Source organism: Eumetopias jubatus, unplaced genomic scaffold, assembly GCF_037043125.1.
Source record: "Eumetopias jubatus isolate StellerSeaLion01/CBP00866 unplaced genomic scaffold, mEumJub1_p1.0 scaffold_5, whole genome shotgun sequence".
Taxonomy (NCBI): Eukaryota; Metazoa; Chordata; class Mammalia; order Carnivora; family Otariidae; genus Eumetopias; species Eumetopias jubatus.
Window position 1 is genome coordinate 119,814,213 of NW_028274811.1, and position 16,238 is coordinate 119,830,450.

Genomic DNA, 16,238 nt, shown 5'->3' on the forward strand with positions numbered 1-16,238 from the left:
CATGGTAAATCTCTATATAACCATTAAATAGTGAACAGTTTAATTCCTTAGCCCAATATGTAACTTCTAAAAGTTTAAGAACAGCAATCTTAAGAGCTTCAAAATTTCTGCTCCTTTACTACACTAACACTTTAAAAGTTTCACTTAAAGTTTTTCTTCCTTCCTTGTTAATTAAACTCATCCTTCTTTCCTTTGAGAATCTAAAGAGCAGCAGGAATATCAAGTTGCTGCCTCTGGAGTATAGGGTTTTGTTTTTTTCTTTTACCATTCTGACCCAGTGATATTTGTTGGCAAAGACTCTCAAAAACTGGTGGGAGCTATAAATTAGACATTTGAACTACCTCCCATAGCTATCCAAGAGAGCTATCCAACTTTCCAGTTCTAAAATGCTTTAACTCATAAGACTTATGCCTTAAGGGACTTGAAAATTTGCCTCTCAGTCAGATGAACACATGGGTTATGAGTTATTAATTATACATAATAAGGCTTTGGGATAGGATAAATTGAACTAAACCCTAAAGCTGACTGATACATAATATATCCCATATTTGTGTTGGATGACAAAACAGCAAAATCTAAAAGTTAGGGCCATGACTTGGATCAATTCAGAAAGGCCAAGGCCCACCATCCAGATTCATTACCAAATACCTAACTGTTATTCCCTGAGTCCATAAATGCCTGAAACGCCCAATGTAGAAAAAGATTAGTCCTCTCTCTCACTCTTCTCTATTCCAATCCCTAGAAAAAATGGAGAGAATGATAAAAAGATTTATATGCCAGAAAACTGTCCACAGTTAGAAACATACATATAATGTATTAAAATGTATACATTTACTTATATACATTCTTTACTCAGACGCATAACTTTAAACACAAATTTATCCCAATTTATGACAAACAAGAGGAAAGAAAGGATTGTTAAAAAGGTCTAAAAGACACATCAACATTAGCCTTTCACTGCCTACATGTAATTCTATTTTTTTTTTTTTTTTTGGTAACAGCCTCTGAGGTACAATGGATTTTTTTAAAAATTATTTCTAGTTGAATATCAATATATACTGTGAGCAATACAAGAATAAAAAGGAGTCAGATCTTCCAGTTGTATGACTTAGCAGAAAAAAAAAGTAATAAAATAGGATGGATGAAGATTATTTTTGTTGATATTAGACTTTTCCATAAATAATCCAAGGCCAGCAACTTTTAGGAGTATTACTTTAAGAAATTATGTATCCAAATTCATTTAAGTATCCTAACCAATAAAGTAAAAAAAAAAAACAAAAAAAAAAAAACTGGATGTTGGTTCAATTCAGTTAACACAACTGAATGACCAAGGACTAGTGAGCAGCAAAGAATGAGGTCCTCCTTTTAAAAATACTTACTATAAACAACAAAAGTAAATAAATCCAAGTATAATTACTTTTAGTTCAAGCTGAATGCAGGAATTATCTCAAAAACAACAACAACAAAAAATCCAAGTTGCTGCTTTCCAGATGTACCTACTACTTTGAGAAAGGGAAAAGGACATAAATAAAGATACTAGTTTTTTCTAGAACTTGCATGATATAATTCAGACTTTAGGTTATTAATGATCTGAGATCCAGTAGCAAATTGCATTTACCACTTAAAAATTAAAAAGGAGTCTTTCCTGCTTTTAAAACAAACATATGTACACACACACACACACACACACACACACACACAACCAGATTTTAATCTCAGGCACAGCGAAACAGAAGCTGATTACCAAACCAACAGATACTGTGAGTTGTAAACTGAGTAAACACAAGCATTACAGTAAAAAATTTCACACCAGTTATATCTCTTTCTGGTTTAGAAATAGTTTTTATGTGTTTATAATTGTTTCGAGAAACTTAGTACCAAATTAGTTAAATAGAGAGGCAGATGTTCCAAGTATTCCTCACACATTCACCTATAAGGAGCTTTTGGAACAGTAGCAAAGTCACAAAGAAAATCTACACTTTTACCGCAAAAAGACATGGTTTTTACTGGTGCTTAGATAAATAAGTAGCAAAAAAAAAGTGCCACCATTTTTCTCAAATGTCATCAATTACATAATACCTCAAAACACACTCTGATTTGGAAAAAAAATTCTTGCCAACAGTTAAGAGACCAATTAATTTCATCTATTTCATAGTAGCAAGTCCTCCCCAGATGTCAGTAACAGGCAGAACTATTCACTTTAGCCCTTTGTTACCAGAGACAATTGCTACATCTCTATGCAAACATGATGAACTCATTTTATTAGTCAAATACTTGAATTCCATTCAAGTGCACTTAATATAGTAATACACAGTATAAATTGATTGAAATTAAAAAAGATCTCTGATTGGAAATAGGATTTTTAAAAATACAATATTGATTTCAAATTACATGTTTCTTTGGTGTCCTGATGAAACATACAAAGCAAATGATTTGTTTCCAGCATCTCTGAAAGATTATCTAGTCCTTTAATGTATTAAAATAGAAGTCAGAAAATACATCTCTGAAACCTAGAATTGGAAGTACAGTTCGAAAAGTTGAAGCCAATTTGATATGGTTAATTCAGATTATGGTTAAATGGTAAGAGGATAGCTCAGAAGTTGACAAAAGTTTCAAATTAGTAACACTGGTTACAAAAAACATAAATGAAGGTAGCTGTAATGTTTACAGGGTCAGATTTTTCAGATCCATGTATATAATGTAAGTTCTAAGATCCTAAAGATTTAATTTCTTAAACATTCTACTGAGGAAGAATAAAAAAAAAATCCAAATGGATTAGAACTAAAATAAGGCTGTTCTTTCTCCTTTTATAAAATACTTTTGGAATTCATAACACAAAAAATATGCACAGGAAGACATGTAGAATTTTCAATCTTTTTTTTTTACATCAAGGGATCACTGCTCCTGAAAAATCTCCCTGCTTGCTTTGCTTTCTTCAGTCTTCTTTTTCTTCCAAGAGCTTTGCTACATACAGATGTCTATCAGCTGTATAGAGTGATACTTTATTTGCCTGTTCCCACAACAGAAGAGGTGGCTTTGTCAGACAACAGCTTGGTCTTTAAAATTTACTTCTGGTAGGATTCTCTCACTTTCGCCTGCAGTGCATCACAGGTCTTCTTAGCATCGCCTAGAAGCATGGCCGTGTTAGGTTTGTAGAAGATTGGATTGTCCACTGCAGCATAGCCAACACCCAAGGACCTCTTCATAACGATGACCTAAGGAGCAAAGATGAACTGAGAGAGTGAGTGTATTTAACAGACCTGACTGGGATGTGATAGGCCGACCCTGCCCTGCCCTAGCTTTGAATGAAGCACGTACCACTACTAACTCCTGAGCACACAGACTTCTACAATACACAGGGAGTGCTTTTTTTCTTTTTTTGGTGGTAAATTTTTTATTATGTTATGTTAATCACCATACATTACATCATTAGTTTTTGATGTAGTGTTCCACGATTCATTGTTTGCATATAACACCCAGTGCTCCATGCAGTACATGCCCTCCTTAATACCCATCACCGGGCTAACCCATCCCCCCAACCCCCTCCCCTCTAGAACCTTCAGTTTGTTTCTCAGAGTCCCTGGTCTCTCATGGTTCATCTCCCCCTCCGATTCCCCCCCTTCATTTTTCCCTTCCTACTATCTTCTTTTTTTAACATATAATGTATTACTTGTTTCAGAGGTACAGGTCTGTGATTCAACAGTCTTACACAATTCCAGGGAGTGCTTTCTAAAGGCATGTTTACATTGTATTAACTTTCATTTGCCCGTACTCCTATCCCTGAGACAAAAATCATGTTAACAATAGTTTATCTATGAATGATAAGATTAAAAGAGATTTTCTTCTCAGTGCTTTTCTTCCATAAAGACTATGTAACATTTTCTAGTCAGAAAAATAAGTATCTTTCTCTGAATGGGCTTCAGAGAACAAATTTAGTGTATAAACTTCTGCTACAAATCCTAAAATAAATGTAGCCGAGTGGGAAAATGGTGTGATTCTTATTCCATCATTTTAAAGTAGATCAGAAGATTCCAAGACAAAAGCAATCTAGCCTGTCACAAGACAGAGCTAATAACTAATATTATGCTCCTACAAAGCAAAATGGAAGAAGTAAAGCTATTTCTAATATTGATGTGTCACAGTCATTTACAATTACATGAATTATGGATGGTACTATTCAGTTAAATATCAAGTCAGTTCTTAAGGAAATGGAAAGCCCTTCTATAGTAGTCTAGGACATGTAATCTATCCAAAAATGAAAGCAATATAAACTTACTTACACTTCACACAGCCTTAGTACCATAATGCATTCTGCAAACTCTCAAATATTGATGACCAGTGCAATAGTTTTTCATCTACACATGAACAAGTGCATATCTCACCCACCACACATTTCAAGCTCACATATTTACAATAAAAAGAAACAAAATTAAAGGGAAATGTATATTACATAATTATGACTGTTAAAATGCAGATCTGACCTGAGAGTGGTAAAGAGACCTGTCCTCCGCCAGGGCAGGGGAAATGTACAAGCCTCTGAGCTCTCTATAACCCAGAGTTAGCTTCCACAGAGGTGATGTGCGTGAGCACGCCTTGCTTCCTTATGCCATGTTATAGTTTGGATTTCTAAATCACCTTTCTTCTGGACACTCCATAACAACAACAAATTCCCTTTCAAAAAAATTAAATGAAAAAATGTGCTCGTCTTCATATATGAAGGCGATGATACTGACTCACTGTCCCAGAGGGAAGCCATCTGCTTCACTGGACTCTATCTGGAAGTCAGCCAGACTCATTCCAAAAGCTCACAGCTCTTTTTTCAGCTGTGGTTACAGATTTTGTTAATCCACCCACATAATATCATCTAGTTCAAATGGTGACCAGGGCATTTACTTGGGTTCTCTGGTGACCACCGAATAGACAGAAGCTGGATAAGGAGAGCTGGGCCCTACACCCACTCTAGCTCCTGGGGCTCCCAAAAGGCATCGGTGCTCCTCACCAAGTGAACCAGGACAGCTCTGGGTGCATGTTGTAGGAGACATTTGGTTATTAGAATGAAACACAAGTCTGAAACCTTACCTGCTTTGATTTCCAGACCTCGAGGACTGGCATGCCTGCAATAATAGAGTTGGGGTCTTCTTGAGCTGCTGAATTCACAGTGTCATTAGCTCCAATCACAAGAACCAAATCGGTGTCTACATAATAAAGGAAAAAAAGTAAATAAAAAACTCAAATGGGTCATTTTCACTTTTTCCAGGCAAATTATAGTGATCTGGACTTTAAAACAACAATAACAGAAGGTAATATTTATAGGATGCACGCTTGTGTCAGGCACCACACAAAGAGCTTTATCAGAGAGGCTCGGTAACCTAGCCAATGTCACACAGCTAAAAAGCAGTAGGCCCTGCATCTCAGCCTGAGCACCCTGATGAGCTTGCATTATTGTGCTTCCCCTTCCCCCAGGGGATCTGCCTAATCTGACTTTACAGTTTTTTTATGAACTCACAATGCTCTTGCCAGTTATATTATTTTATAAGATTTGCATCCCATTTTCATCTTTTAAAATGACCCCCATAAGATGCTATTTTGATGTCTAAAAGAAAATGGTCTAAGGGTCTGTATTGTATTAAAAGCTTGGTCCATAATTCCTGGAACTGGCAGGTTTCACAGATCATTTAGCAGTAGTGAAATCTGAAAAGGGGCATAAAATGGCCCAAATTCCCTCTTTAAGGACTATAATATAAATTACCTTAGAACTTTGCCAAAAATGCCATGTGAATGTAGATATACACACAACTTCATTATTTTTCTCTAATAAACAGTATTTTTTAAGTTTACAGTGGATACTTGCCAGAGGGAACTGGTTTAATTTTAACAAACATGATCTTGAGCCAAATGTCATTAACATTCAACATCTACCCAACGACAGCCATAAAGTACGGCACCTTATCTAGTGAAGTCCTAGTACTTTAAAGGAAAACAGAAAACTACTTTCTTGATCATGAGTTGGTACAATTGGAAGCCAGTAAAATCTCAGATGCTGACGAGAATTAGACATTAAGTTACCAATAGAAGCAATTTTATAAATGAGGAACCTGAGGCTGAGTATCTAGTTCCAAAAGTGGAGTCAAAACCTGGATCCCAAAGCCAGGTCTCTTCAGAGTCCCTCTTCCACTGCCTCCGGAGATTTTCACCACCTTTCCGATCTGCTCCTAGGCCCCAAAACTACCCATGCCATTCACAAGCCTGTTGTACCTTATTCAGTACTGTCTTTCGTTTATTTCATTTCAACTGCACACCTCCTAGGAGCAGGTTACTCTTCATCGGACTAGTAGGTCTTCAGTAATCCCACAATTTATGTCCTAAGACTGGTATCACTTTATTCGGACGAAGAACAAGCTTCACCATGCCCCCACTACTTACCTGGGAAATCATGGTTGATCTCGTCCATTTCCAACACAATATCATATGGCACCCCAGCCTCAGCCAGCAGCACATTAAGCTGACCAGGCATCCGGCCTGCAACTGGGTGAATTCCAAACCTAGACATAAAACAAATGAACAGTTGGCCTTACATGATGGGCCAAAATGTACAGAGACCCCAACATCACCTCCAAATCTGCACACTTTGTTCCTGGCACCTCGGCTCTTCCTGGTACTATCTGATCTCTACAAGAGGGGCTAGAACTAGTCCAGATATATGATCAATCTACAAATATTGAAGTTGGAGGTTTAATCTCTCCATATACACAAATGATAACTCCTCTCCAGAAATAAGTGTAACCTTAGAACCTGACTCTTATGTTTTAAGTACAATGAATTCCAACATTAGTAAATAATATCACCTTACATTTAGTAAGCATTATGTTCTCTCATGATACTTTCTGATAAATCTTGCATCTTTAAAAACTTACGTAAGTCAGCCTGGAATTAAACACTTGCCATGAAAAATCAACATTATTCCATCAAAAGCTGACTCCACATTCAACTTTAACCTCCATGTTCAAAGCTGGAGAAATAAAATATTGTCATGTACAGGAGTTAAAGGCCTCCAATCTTTCTGAGAGTGATATGAAGCATAACTCCACATCCCATGAGAAATGTGATAGCAACATGCTGGAGTGTTTCAAAGAGAGAGTAAGACACACATCAGAGCTCCACACTTTTATTAAGGCAAAAGAAATCGAAGCATCAAGCAATTTCTTTCAACCACAACCATGATGGGATCTTTGGGGTTATTTAATCCAGCTTCTTGCCCACAGTATTGATCTCTGTCTCCTCAGCACTGAGCACCATGCTTGACACATAGGCAGGGCTCAATAAGAAGTGAGTGAGTGAGTGAGTGAGTGAGTGAGTGAGTGAGTGAGTGAGTGAGTGAATCCAGCGAAGCAATGCATTTTATGGTAGTTCTTGGCAGGGATCCATCCAACCTCAGCTTAAATACTTTCAGTAACCAGAAACTTACTCCTTCTAGAGGTCTATTCCATTACTAGACAATCCCAATATTTACATCACACACACACACACACACACACACACACACACACACACATACACACTCATATTCAGCCAAAGAGAACCCCCATCTCATTGCTTTCCAAGGTCTGTAGTTTGGCCGTCTGGAGCCTTAATGAGTCTACTCCCTCTTTCATATGTGGACTCCTTTGCGCTCTCCTAAGATGCCTACTAAGCAAAACATCCTCAATTCTTTCAACTATTCAGTGCTGACAGGACCCACTGCTGTCCTAGTCGCCTGTTTCTACATTGTCAATATCCAGCTCAAACCTCAGGCCCCCAAAGTGAATAAAATATGCTGGATGTGATCTAGATGCATAGGGCACAGCAAGAAAATCACATCCTGAGATCTTTCATTGACAATGCCCAAGTCTGGGCATTTACAGCCGCCACAACACGTTGCTGGCTCATACAAAAGTTATGGTCCTTTAAGATGCCCTGTTACTTTTCACGGTAACTACTGCCAAATCAGGCCTCCCCATTTTTAACACAGGTCCTGCTAGGAACAGATTAAAGCAACAGAGGAATTGACACCTCCCCAAAAGTAGACCTGAAAAGAGCTTTAAAATGGCCTCTATATTGCCCAAATAGCTGATAATTGATTTTCTACATCTTTAAAAGTGATAATGAAGAGCCTAAATTATTAGGGGTCTTATAATTGGGAGGGAAAAAAGACATCAAGTGACAGGTATTCTTTTATCGAATACACTTTTATATCACCTTCCTTCTGGGATCACTAAATGTTCCTAAATAACAATTTATGTTAAAACAAAAACAAAAACAGAAACCGGGGCTAAAAGGAAACAAAACAGTTACCTCTAAGCAGTTATACAAGAGATAATCATTTTACTTCTCCTCTTTTTTAAATACATTTCCCCAATTTTCTATGAGAATGTATACTTTTGTAGGGGGATCAAACCATGTCATTGAAGGGTTTCGGGGAAACTTCAAAGAGCTAGGAGGCCAATGAGATCGATGTCCTTGGCCCAGCTGGGATCTTCCCAGTTTCACAGTTGCCAAAAGGAAGAAAATGTACAACTTTTTATGGTGGAAAAAAATTAACTTCAGTTAAAATACTTAACTTCATGCTCTCCTATTGTAATGCAATTTACAAATGATTTTTCATCTATTGTTTCATTCTATCCCTAATCATCTTTTAAAAATCTCCACCAAGATTAGAATGTAGAGCAAGTGATTCAAGCCCAATCCTCAGTGAAATAAAGAAGGCTGTAGAGCCGCATTCTCTATCTAACAAAAAGAAGCAAGAATGTAGACCTATTTTGGCACAGTGGCTAATGCTGGCTCTTCATGAGGTGCTATGCCATTTGTACAACTTTTTTAGTACATAGTTAAGCTGGGATTCAAACTCAGGTCTTTCTGCCTCAAGAGTCTGAACTTTTAACTACTATATAATACAATAGTATAGTGAGGCAACTTGAGAGGTATTTTTGCTTAGTTAACAGCTCCGGTTTACTAGTTATGTTGATGTCGAGCAGGTTACTTAAGGACTCTCTGTGTCTCAATTTTCCCATAGAGTAGTAACCAGCTGTTACTATAAGCCCACATCCTGCCAAGGGCTAGAGAAAATTCTGCATAGAACAGGCTTGAGAAATACCTATTTATCTCTGCTTGAAGGAGTTCCAAAAATCCAATTCACAGTGTTCTTTGAGAATAATTGAGAGCCCAGGAAGTTTCAACAATGCTAAGAGCTATAAAACAAAATAAATATCTGCATGAACAAATAGACACAGGAGAAAAATGTGTCTCAGTATACAAAGTATCTACCACAATGTAAAACTTTTAGGAGCACCTGCTGAACGTTGGGGAAGTCTATTCTGAAAAATTACTCGGGATGGGAGTTAGAAATTACCTGGACAGAATGAACTATTTCATCTCTTTCAACTACTTCGTCATCTTTCCCCTTCAGTGGGCTAGCTGTAGTTTTATTCTAGTGAAAATAAAATTAAGGGCAGTCATTAGTTCACTCCAGACCACGGTCACCCAAACTCACCACCTCATAAGGTTTTAAGTTCTTCAACCACAAATTCTTCTGTCATTTTGGGGATTGTAACAGTTCGACACTTGAGCACAATTTTAAAATGTTCCCTAAAGACAAGATTGCTTTCTTTTTAAACTGCACATTGTTATCCTAATGTCATAATCTATACCAAGTCAGAGTTTTCAATCATTCCTGAAAACAAAAGAAGTAAGGCAAAATACTGACAATTCATGTTCTCACTCTTCATGTGGTCATGTAAACCGTATTCAGTACTGTGGCTCTTTTCACACTGTCTCGGAGCAAGCATTTCTGCAATGTCAACTGGACTCTTTGGTTGGGGTATGCTACTTTAAAATTTTAGTATTTTGTACAGTGGCAATAACATAAAATATTTTTTAAAAAATTCTCCAGGAACCAAAGCTTATGCTCAATAAATGGGGCTTATTATTACTAAACCTCAAATGTGAACATAAATATCATTTTAATACTTTAATAATAATATAGTATTTTAGGGGCGCCTGGCTGGCTCAGTTGGAAGAGCATGCAACTCTTGATCTTGGAGAAGTGAGTTCGAGCCCCATGTTGGATATGGAGCCTATGTAAAAAAAGAAAGAAAGAAAAAATAATAATATAGTACTTTAAGCATGAATATAAAAAACAGACCTAGAGAGAAAGTGCATTATATTGAAATAACTAAAATATACTGCCAAGCCTGCTGATTGCATGAATTTAAAAAAAGACAAGACATATTGAATGGAAGTTTCAAAGGTGCTTGATTTTGTGAACAACAGCAGGGTGGTTCTCTCACGTTCTTAAAAAGGTACTCTTACTTTTATCATTGACTAGACCCAATGAAAAAACTAAACAACCAAATTTAGTTCTGGGAGCTTTGGTTTAAAAGGATCAGAGAGTACCTGGCTAAGGTGCAAGAGAAACACAAAACATCTAACGACTTAGAAAATAACACACTCTAAGTGAAAAAAGATCAACTGGCTCAAAAAAAGGCAAAACATGATTTTCAAGCAGACCAAATAAAACAGAAGTGGACCAAATCGTCCTCATTTTCATAAAACAGAAGAAAAGAAAATGTATTCAAATGCACAGGAAAGCAGGAGGATAAAAAAAAAATTTTTTTTAATAAAAAAAGAAAAAGACTCTCTGTTAACTGTTTAAAAACAAATGCCCCAGTTAGGGAAAGTTTCCATCTTCTTTTCTGGGGTCAGGAAGAGAGAGGCTCAATGTGAGCTGATGTACCATCCACCAGTTCAGTACAAAAAGGATTCAAGAGCATCTCCCATACATAACAAAGGATGGTTGGCTGGCAGTGGACATAATCAAGACGGTTGCGGCTGCTTAGACCGCCCTTCATTTAAGGGAGGATTGGGGAGGATTTAAAGCAATGGTCTTAACCACTAGTAAGAGACAGCAATGAAATTCAGGATTTCCGGAACTACCAGAACCACTCTACCTCAAGCCAAAGGTACTATAATTGCCACGAATTACTCATTTGTGCTCTTTTGAAATGTGAATAACAAATCTTGAACACCAAAAATTTCTCATAAGCTCCCAATCTTACTGATCACCAATAAGTGTTTCCTCCTTCCCCCAGGTCCGAACCTCTTCCCAAAACCTGATTCGTAAGACTTAAGGAAGACTTGCAGTCACTGTACTATGTGATATTTAAGGTCTGTATTAGTTTCTGATTGCTGCTATAACAAATTACCACTTATTTAGTAACTTAAAACGACACAAATTGATTATCTTATAGTTGTGGAGGTCAGAAGCAGAAAATCAGTTCCCCTACACTAAAATCAAGGTGTTGGCACAGCTGCATGTCTTCCAGAGGCTCTATGGGAAAATCCATTCCTTGCCTTCTCCTGCTTCCAGAGGCACCGCCATTCCTTGGCTTATGGCTGCATCCCTCTGACTACTGCTTCCACTGTCATACCTCTGTCTCTGACTCTCTCCAACTCCTTCCTCTCTGAGGACCCTAGTGATGACATGGGCCTGCCCAAATAATCCAAGATAATCTCCCCACTTCAAAATCCTCCCCTTAAATCTACAAAGCCCCTTTTGCCACATGAAGTAACATGTCCACAGGTTTGGGGGATTGTAGGTGGACTCTTTGGGGCCATTATTCAGCCTACCACAAACTTCCTTTCCAGCCCTAAAATTTCATGAACTAGGGTTTCTATTGTAGCTGAATAATCCAATATATGCTATGCAAATTACTTTTGGATTGCAGTTCTGTATCCCTCCTTTATTCCAGTAAGTTTTTCATCTTAATTAATTTGTTTTTAATACTGCCCTTGCTTATCTTTAAATTAATCCATCTGGCCATCATCTCTATGCTTTAACTGACATGTCTTGGGCCAAATTAGAAATCAAAGACCTCTAAATGTATTTATTGTTATTGTAACATTTGATTAGCTACAGAGTGCATAAAGACATTATTTCTGTTGAGCTAGTTGTGAAGGGTAAATAATCACAAAGCTAACCAATATGTTATGTTGAATATCCCAAAGGACAGATCATTTTATATCTGTTGGCATAATAATTTATTATACTAAACCTTAAGGCTCTAATGTTGGAGAAAAACACATGCAAGGCTCTTACAAGAAAATGCCAGTATTTTGAGAGAAATAACAGAACACACTGAATTTGTAGAAATATATATGTGTACAGTGATAAGTCAATGTGAGTTAATAACAACTCTGGCCCATGTAACTGGCTAATCTCCAAAGTATGTATTAAAGTTAATTATACCACACATTGGTTTGGCCATGACCAGCAATTTCCAGGAACTGATGACCAAAGCTCATCAATGTTCCATCACTGTATGAAGAATATCCAGAATTTGAAAATGCAAAGCCTACTAGACTTTTAGTTCTTCCCTTTGAGCCATGAAAATTATCTTTATTGTACACATGCTTAACAAAGCAGAATCAGCTGTCCCTGTCCACAACAAGATTCTACAAAAGGAAAATACTAAAATGAGATCACAGAAAGATCTTCAATGTTCCCAGAACTCTTTCTTGATGCTCCTCCTCCTTATGATGTGCTGCAACATAGTAACATCATAGTAACATAATGTGTCTTATTTATCAGCACCCACAGCACCTGGCACTCCTTCTAGGGACTCAATGGGAGGGAAGGAAGGAAAGGGTTTTAAGTAACACAGTGTGCCCAGTGAGATACATTGACTCATAAACGTTCTACATCTCTTTTTAGAGAAAGAATTTAGGGAAGTAGTAAAGAACTGCAGTGAAAGGTCTGGAGTACCACTGCCCGGATTCACAACCTTTGGACAGTTTACTTCTGTATGCCTCCCTTTCCTCTGCACAGTGGGATTGAGAATAAAGCTCTTCAGAGAATTATCATGAGATTTAAGTGAGATAGTTCACATAAAGAGTTTTTCCTACAAAGTACTTTAGACCAATGCCAAGCGTAATGAGCCTTTAATAAATTAACCTTCAGTGGTAATATTCTATTCAAGTACATCTGTGTGATATAAATGCTCGTGTATTTTTCAAATAAATGCACCGTTTAATGATCATTTATATAAAAATAAATACACATTTTTACATTAAAACAAATGGTGGTTTGATGTCAACATTTTCTGAGTTGGTTTTCTAATTTTTACCTTAAAATTCCAATAAATATCAATATAGTCCAATAAAAGCCAGAAGTTCTTTGTATTCACAACTACACTGAAAGATTAAGAAAAGTATATAGTCAATATAGTCTGAGGCCTGTAACTGTGAATACTGGACTCAGTGGGAACACATTCATAACTTGTATTCAGATACGCACTTATTTGATAAAGTCAAATTCCAAAAGGCCACATTCAACCCTTCCACAGATACTATTAGGCAAAAAAGTATTGTTTCCTCAAGTGACAGATACAACAAATATCATTATTAAGTCAGGGTAATCTTTTCACTTATCTTGAAGAAAAATTTCAACACTTTTTGCTATTTTCCTCTCTCAAATATGAAAATGATAGTCTTTTGTGACATATTATATAATAAAAACTAAGGCCTCAGTCCCTGATTAAAGATAGACCCAGGCACAGCTCAAAAAAAGTGGAATAATCTACTCAAATAAAGCAACCTGATCTTCAGAGACTTTTAAATCACCCAAGAAAGAACAAAAACAATTAAGAGTAAATACAAGAGCGGGGCACCTGGGTGGCTCAGTTGGTTAAGCGACTGCCTTCGGCTCAGGTCATGATCCTGGAGTCCCGGGATCGAGTCCCGCATCGGGCTCCCTGCTCGGCGGGGAATCTGCTTCTCCCTCTGACCCTCTTCCCTCTCGTGCTTTCTATCTCTCATTCTCTCACTCTCTCAAATAAATAAATAAAATCTTTAAAAAAAAAATTGGTTAAGAGTAAATACAAGAGCGATTTGTAAATATCACATGAACTGGATAAAACTTGGTAAAGAGGCAATTCAAAAAACACCACATTTTCTAATCCTCTTTTAGAACACATGATGATATAAACCCCATTCTTATACTTTTTTGCAACTTCACATTAGATTTCAGACACCACATGTTCTAAAGGGGACACAACAATGTGAATTCCCATGATCACAGGCCATGGAGACAATATGTCCTGACCAGGGTGCATTACAGCAGTTATTCTAGGACATGTGGGACTAGTAAAGAGTATAAAACATTCACCACATGGATCCTACCACAACTGTTCAAATAAACTACATTTTCCTTCTTGCATTATGGAAATATCCAGATTTAGTTCAGCAATAAAACATGAAGAAGAGCCAAGTAACCCAATTCAACCATAAGACAAAGAAACTACAGAGACAACAGGGCCTCGTTCTACAGTATTTAGAGTGTTTTCTCCATTTTGCTGCCTCTTAGTATTATACATACTGAAAAGGATCTTCATATCAAAAAAAAAATCCTTTTATAACTTTCAACTATTTGGTCATACATTTTGCCAGTCACTGCACAAAATGTGTTTTCATACTCAAGATGTTCAAGGAGTTCGTTTCCTTTCTTTCACTGTGTTTTATACTTTCAAATATACATTGAATGCATTTGGGAAGTCTGCCTTCCCAATACCATCATCCCACAATTTTCCTAAATATGTTATTCCAAGATCCTAGGAAATTGACAAATGAGGAAAAAGACCTAACAAAGGGAAAATTTTTTGAAGTTTCACTTGTTGAAATCCTATTTATTCTTCCTGCTTTTAACCATAAGTATTTATAAACCAATAAAACCTTAAGAGCCAAAATAGAGGGATGGGGCTTGGGTTGTGTGTGGCCGGCAGCCACGAGGCAGCTCGGGAGCCAGGCCTGCGGGACGGCTCTGGGCCTCACCCAGCTGTCTTGGAGCTGCTACTCCTTCCTGTGATTACAGGCAAGGCAAAGGCATGCTTCCACACTCAGAATGGGTTTGGGGGAGTCACTTCACCATTTCTCTCCTTATTACCCTACCTCAGGATTTCTCAGATTTTTGTCACTTACTATCCAAAGATCTCCAGCAAAAGAATTTTTTCAAGAGCGCTAATGATGATGATATTTCCCAGGGAGAATGCCATCCAATTCCTCGAACAAGAATGTCTTGGTCTGATTGAGCTGCTATAACAGAACACCATCGACTAGGTGGCTGAAACAACAAACATGTCCGTCGCACAGTTCTGGGGGCTGGGAAATCCAAGATCAAGGCATTGAGAGATTACTGCATCGTCTGGAACGGAACCTATAACATCTCCAAGCAAGGGAAGCCAGAAGGCAGTGGAATAAAATCTTCAAATACTGGAGAGAAAATAATTATCATCCTGGAATTGTGAGGTATATAAAAAGAGAGGAAGAAAACTTATTATTAACCTCTCACTTAAGAACCTTTAAAAGATATGTTTCATATGGTATTTGTCTTTCTCCGACTTATTTCACTTAGCATAATACCCTCTAGATCCAACCATTGTTGCAAATGGCAAGCTCTCATTCTTTCTGATGGCTGAGTAATATTCCACTGTGTGTGTGTGTGTGTGTGTGTGTGTGTGTGTGTGTGTGTGTGTGTGTGTACTGCATCTTCTCTAGCCATTCATCAGTCAGTGGACATGTGGGCTGTTTCCATAATCCGGCTGTTTTCGATAATGCTGCCATGAACATCAGGGTGCGTGTACCCCCTTGAATTAGTATTTTTGTGTTCTCTGGGTAACTGCCTAGTGGTGCAATTACTGGATCATAAGGTAGCTCTATTTTTAACTTCTTGAGAAACCTCCATACTGTTGTCCACAGCGGCTGCACCAGTTTGCATTCCCACCAACAGTGCAAGAGGGTTCTCCTTTCTTCACATCCTCGCCAACACCTGTTGTTTCTTGAGTTGTTGATTTTAGCCATTCTGACAGGTGTGACGTGGTCTCTCATTGTAGTTTTGATTTGTATTTCCCTGAGGATGAGTGATGTTGAGGATCCTTTCTTGTGTCTGTTAGCCATCTGTATGTCTTCTTTGGGAAAATGTCTATTAATGTCTTCTACCCATTTCGTAACTGGATTATTTGGTTTTTTGTTGAATTTTATGAGTTCTTCATATATTTTGGATACTAACTGAAACAGACTCTTACCTATAGAGAATTGGTGATTACCAGAGGGGAGGTGGGGGGGGGGTGGATGAAACAGGTGATGGGGATTAAGGAGGGCACTTGTGATGAGCACCAGGTCTTGTATGGAAGTGTTGAATCATTATATTGTAC

The 16,238-nt window shown here is 37.5% G+C and overlaps 1 protein-coding gene across 5 annotated transcripts in view; it reads right to left on the minus strand.

The window, feature by feature from the left end:
• Positions 1–1,822: 1,822 nt before the first annotated feature.
• Positions 1,823–16,238, minus strand: part of NNT (nicotinamide nucleotide transhydrogenase) — a 91,205-nt gene continuing 76,789 nt past the window's right edge. For 3 of the 5 annotated variants that reach the window (XM_028097952.2, XM_028097950.1, XM_028097951.2), the window contains exons 20-22: positions 6,424–6,542; positions 5,080–5,195; positions 1,823–3,215 (exon numbers count right to left, since the gene is read on the minus strand). In XM_028097952.2, the coding sequence (XP_027953753.1) occupies positions 3,066–3,215; positions 5,080–5,195; positions 6,424–6,542 (385 nt within the window). In that variant the 3' untranslated portion in view covers positions 1,823–3,065. Of the gene's footprint in view, positions 3,216–5,079; positions 5,196–6,423; positions 6,543–9,130; positions 9,225–9,385; positions 9,464–16,238 lie in introns of those variants that run through there. The other 2 variants (XR_003608237.2, XR_003608238.2) reach the window with 2 other exon arrangements.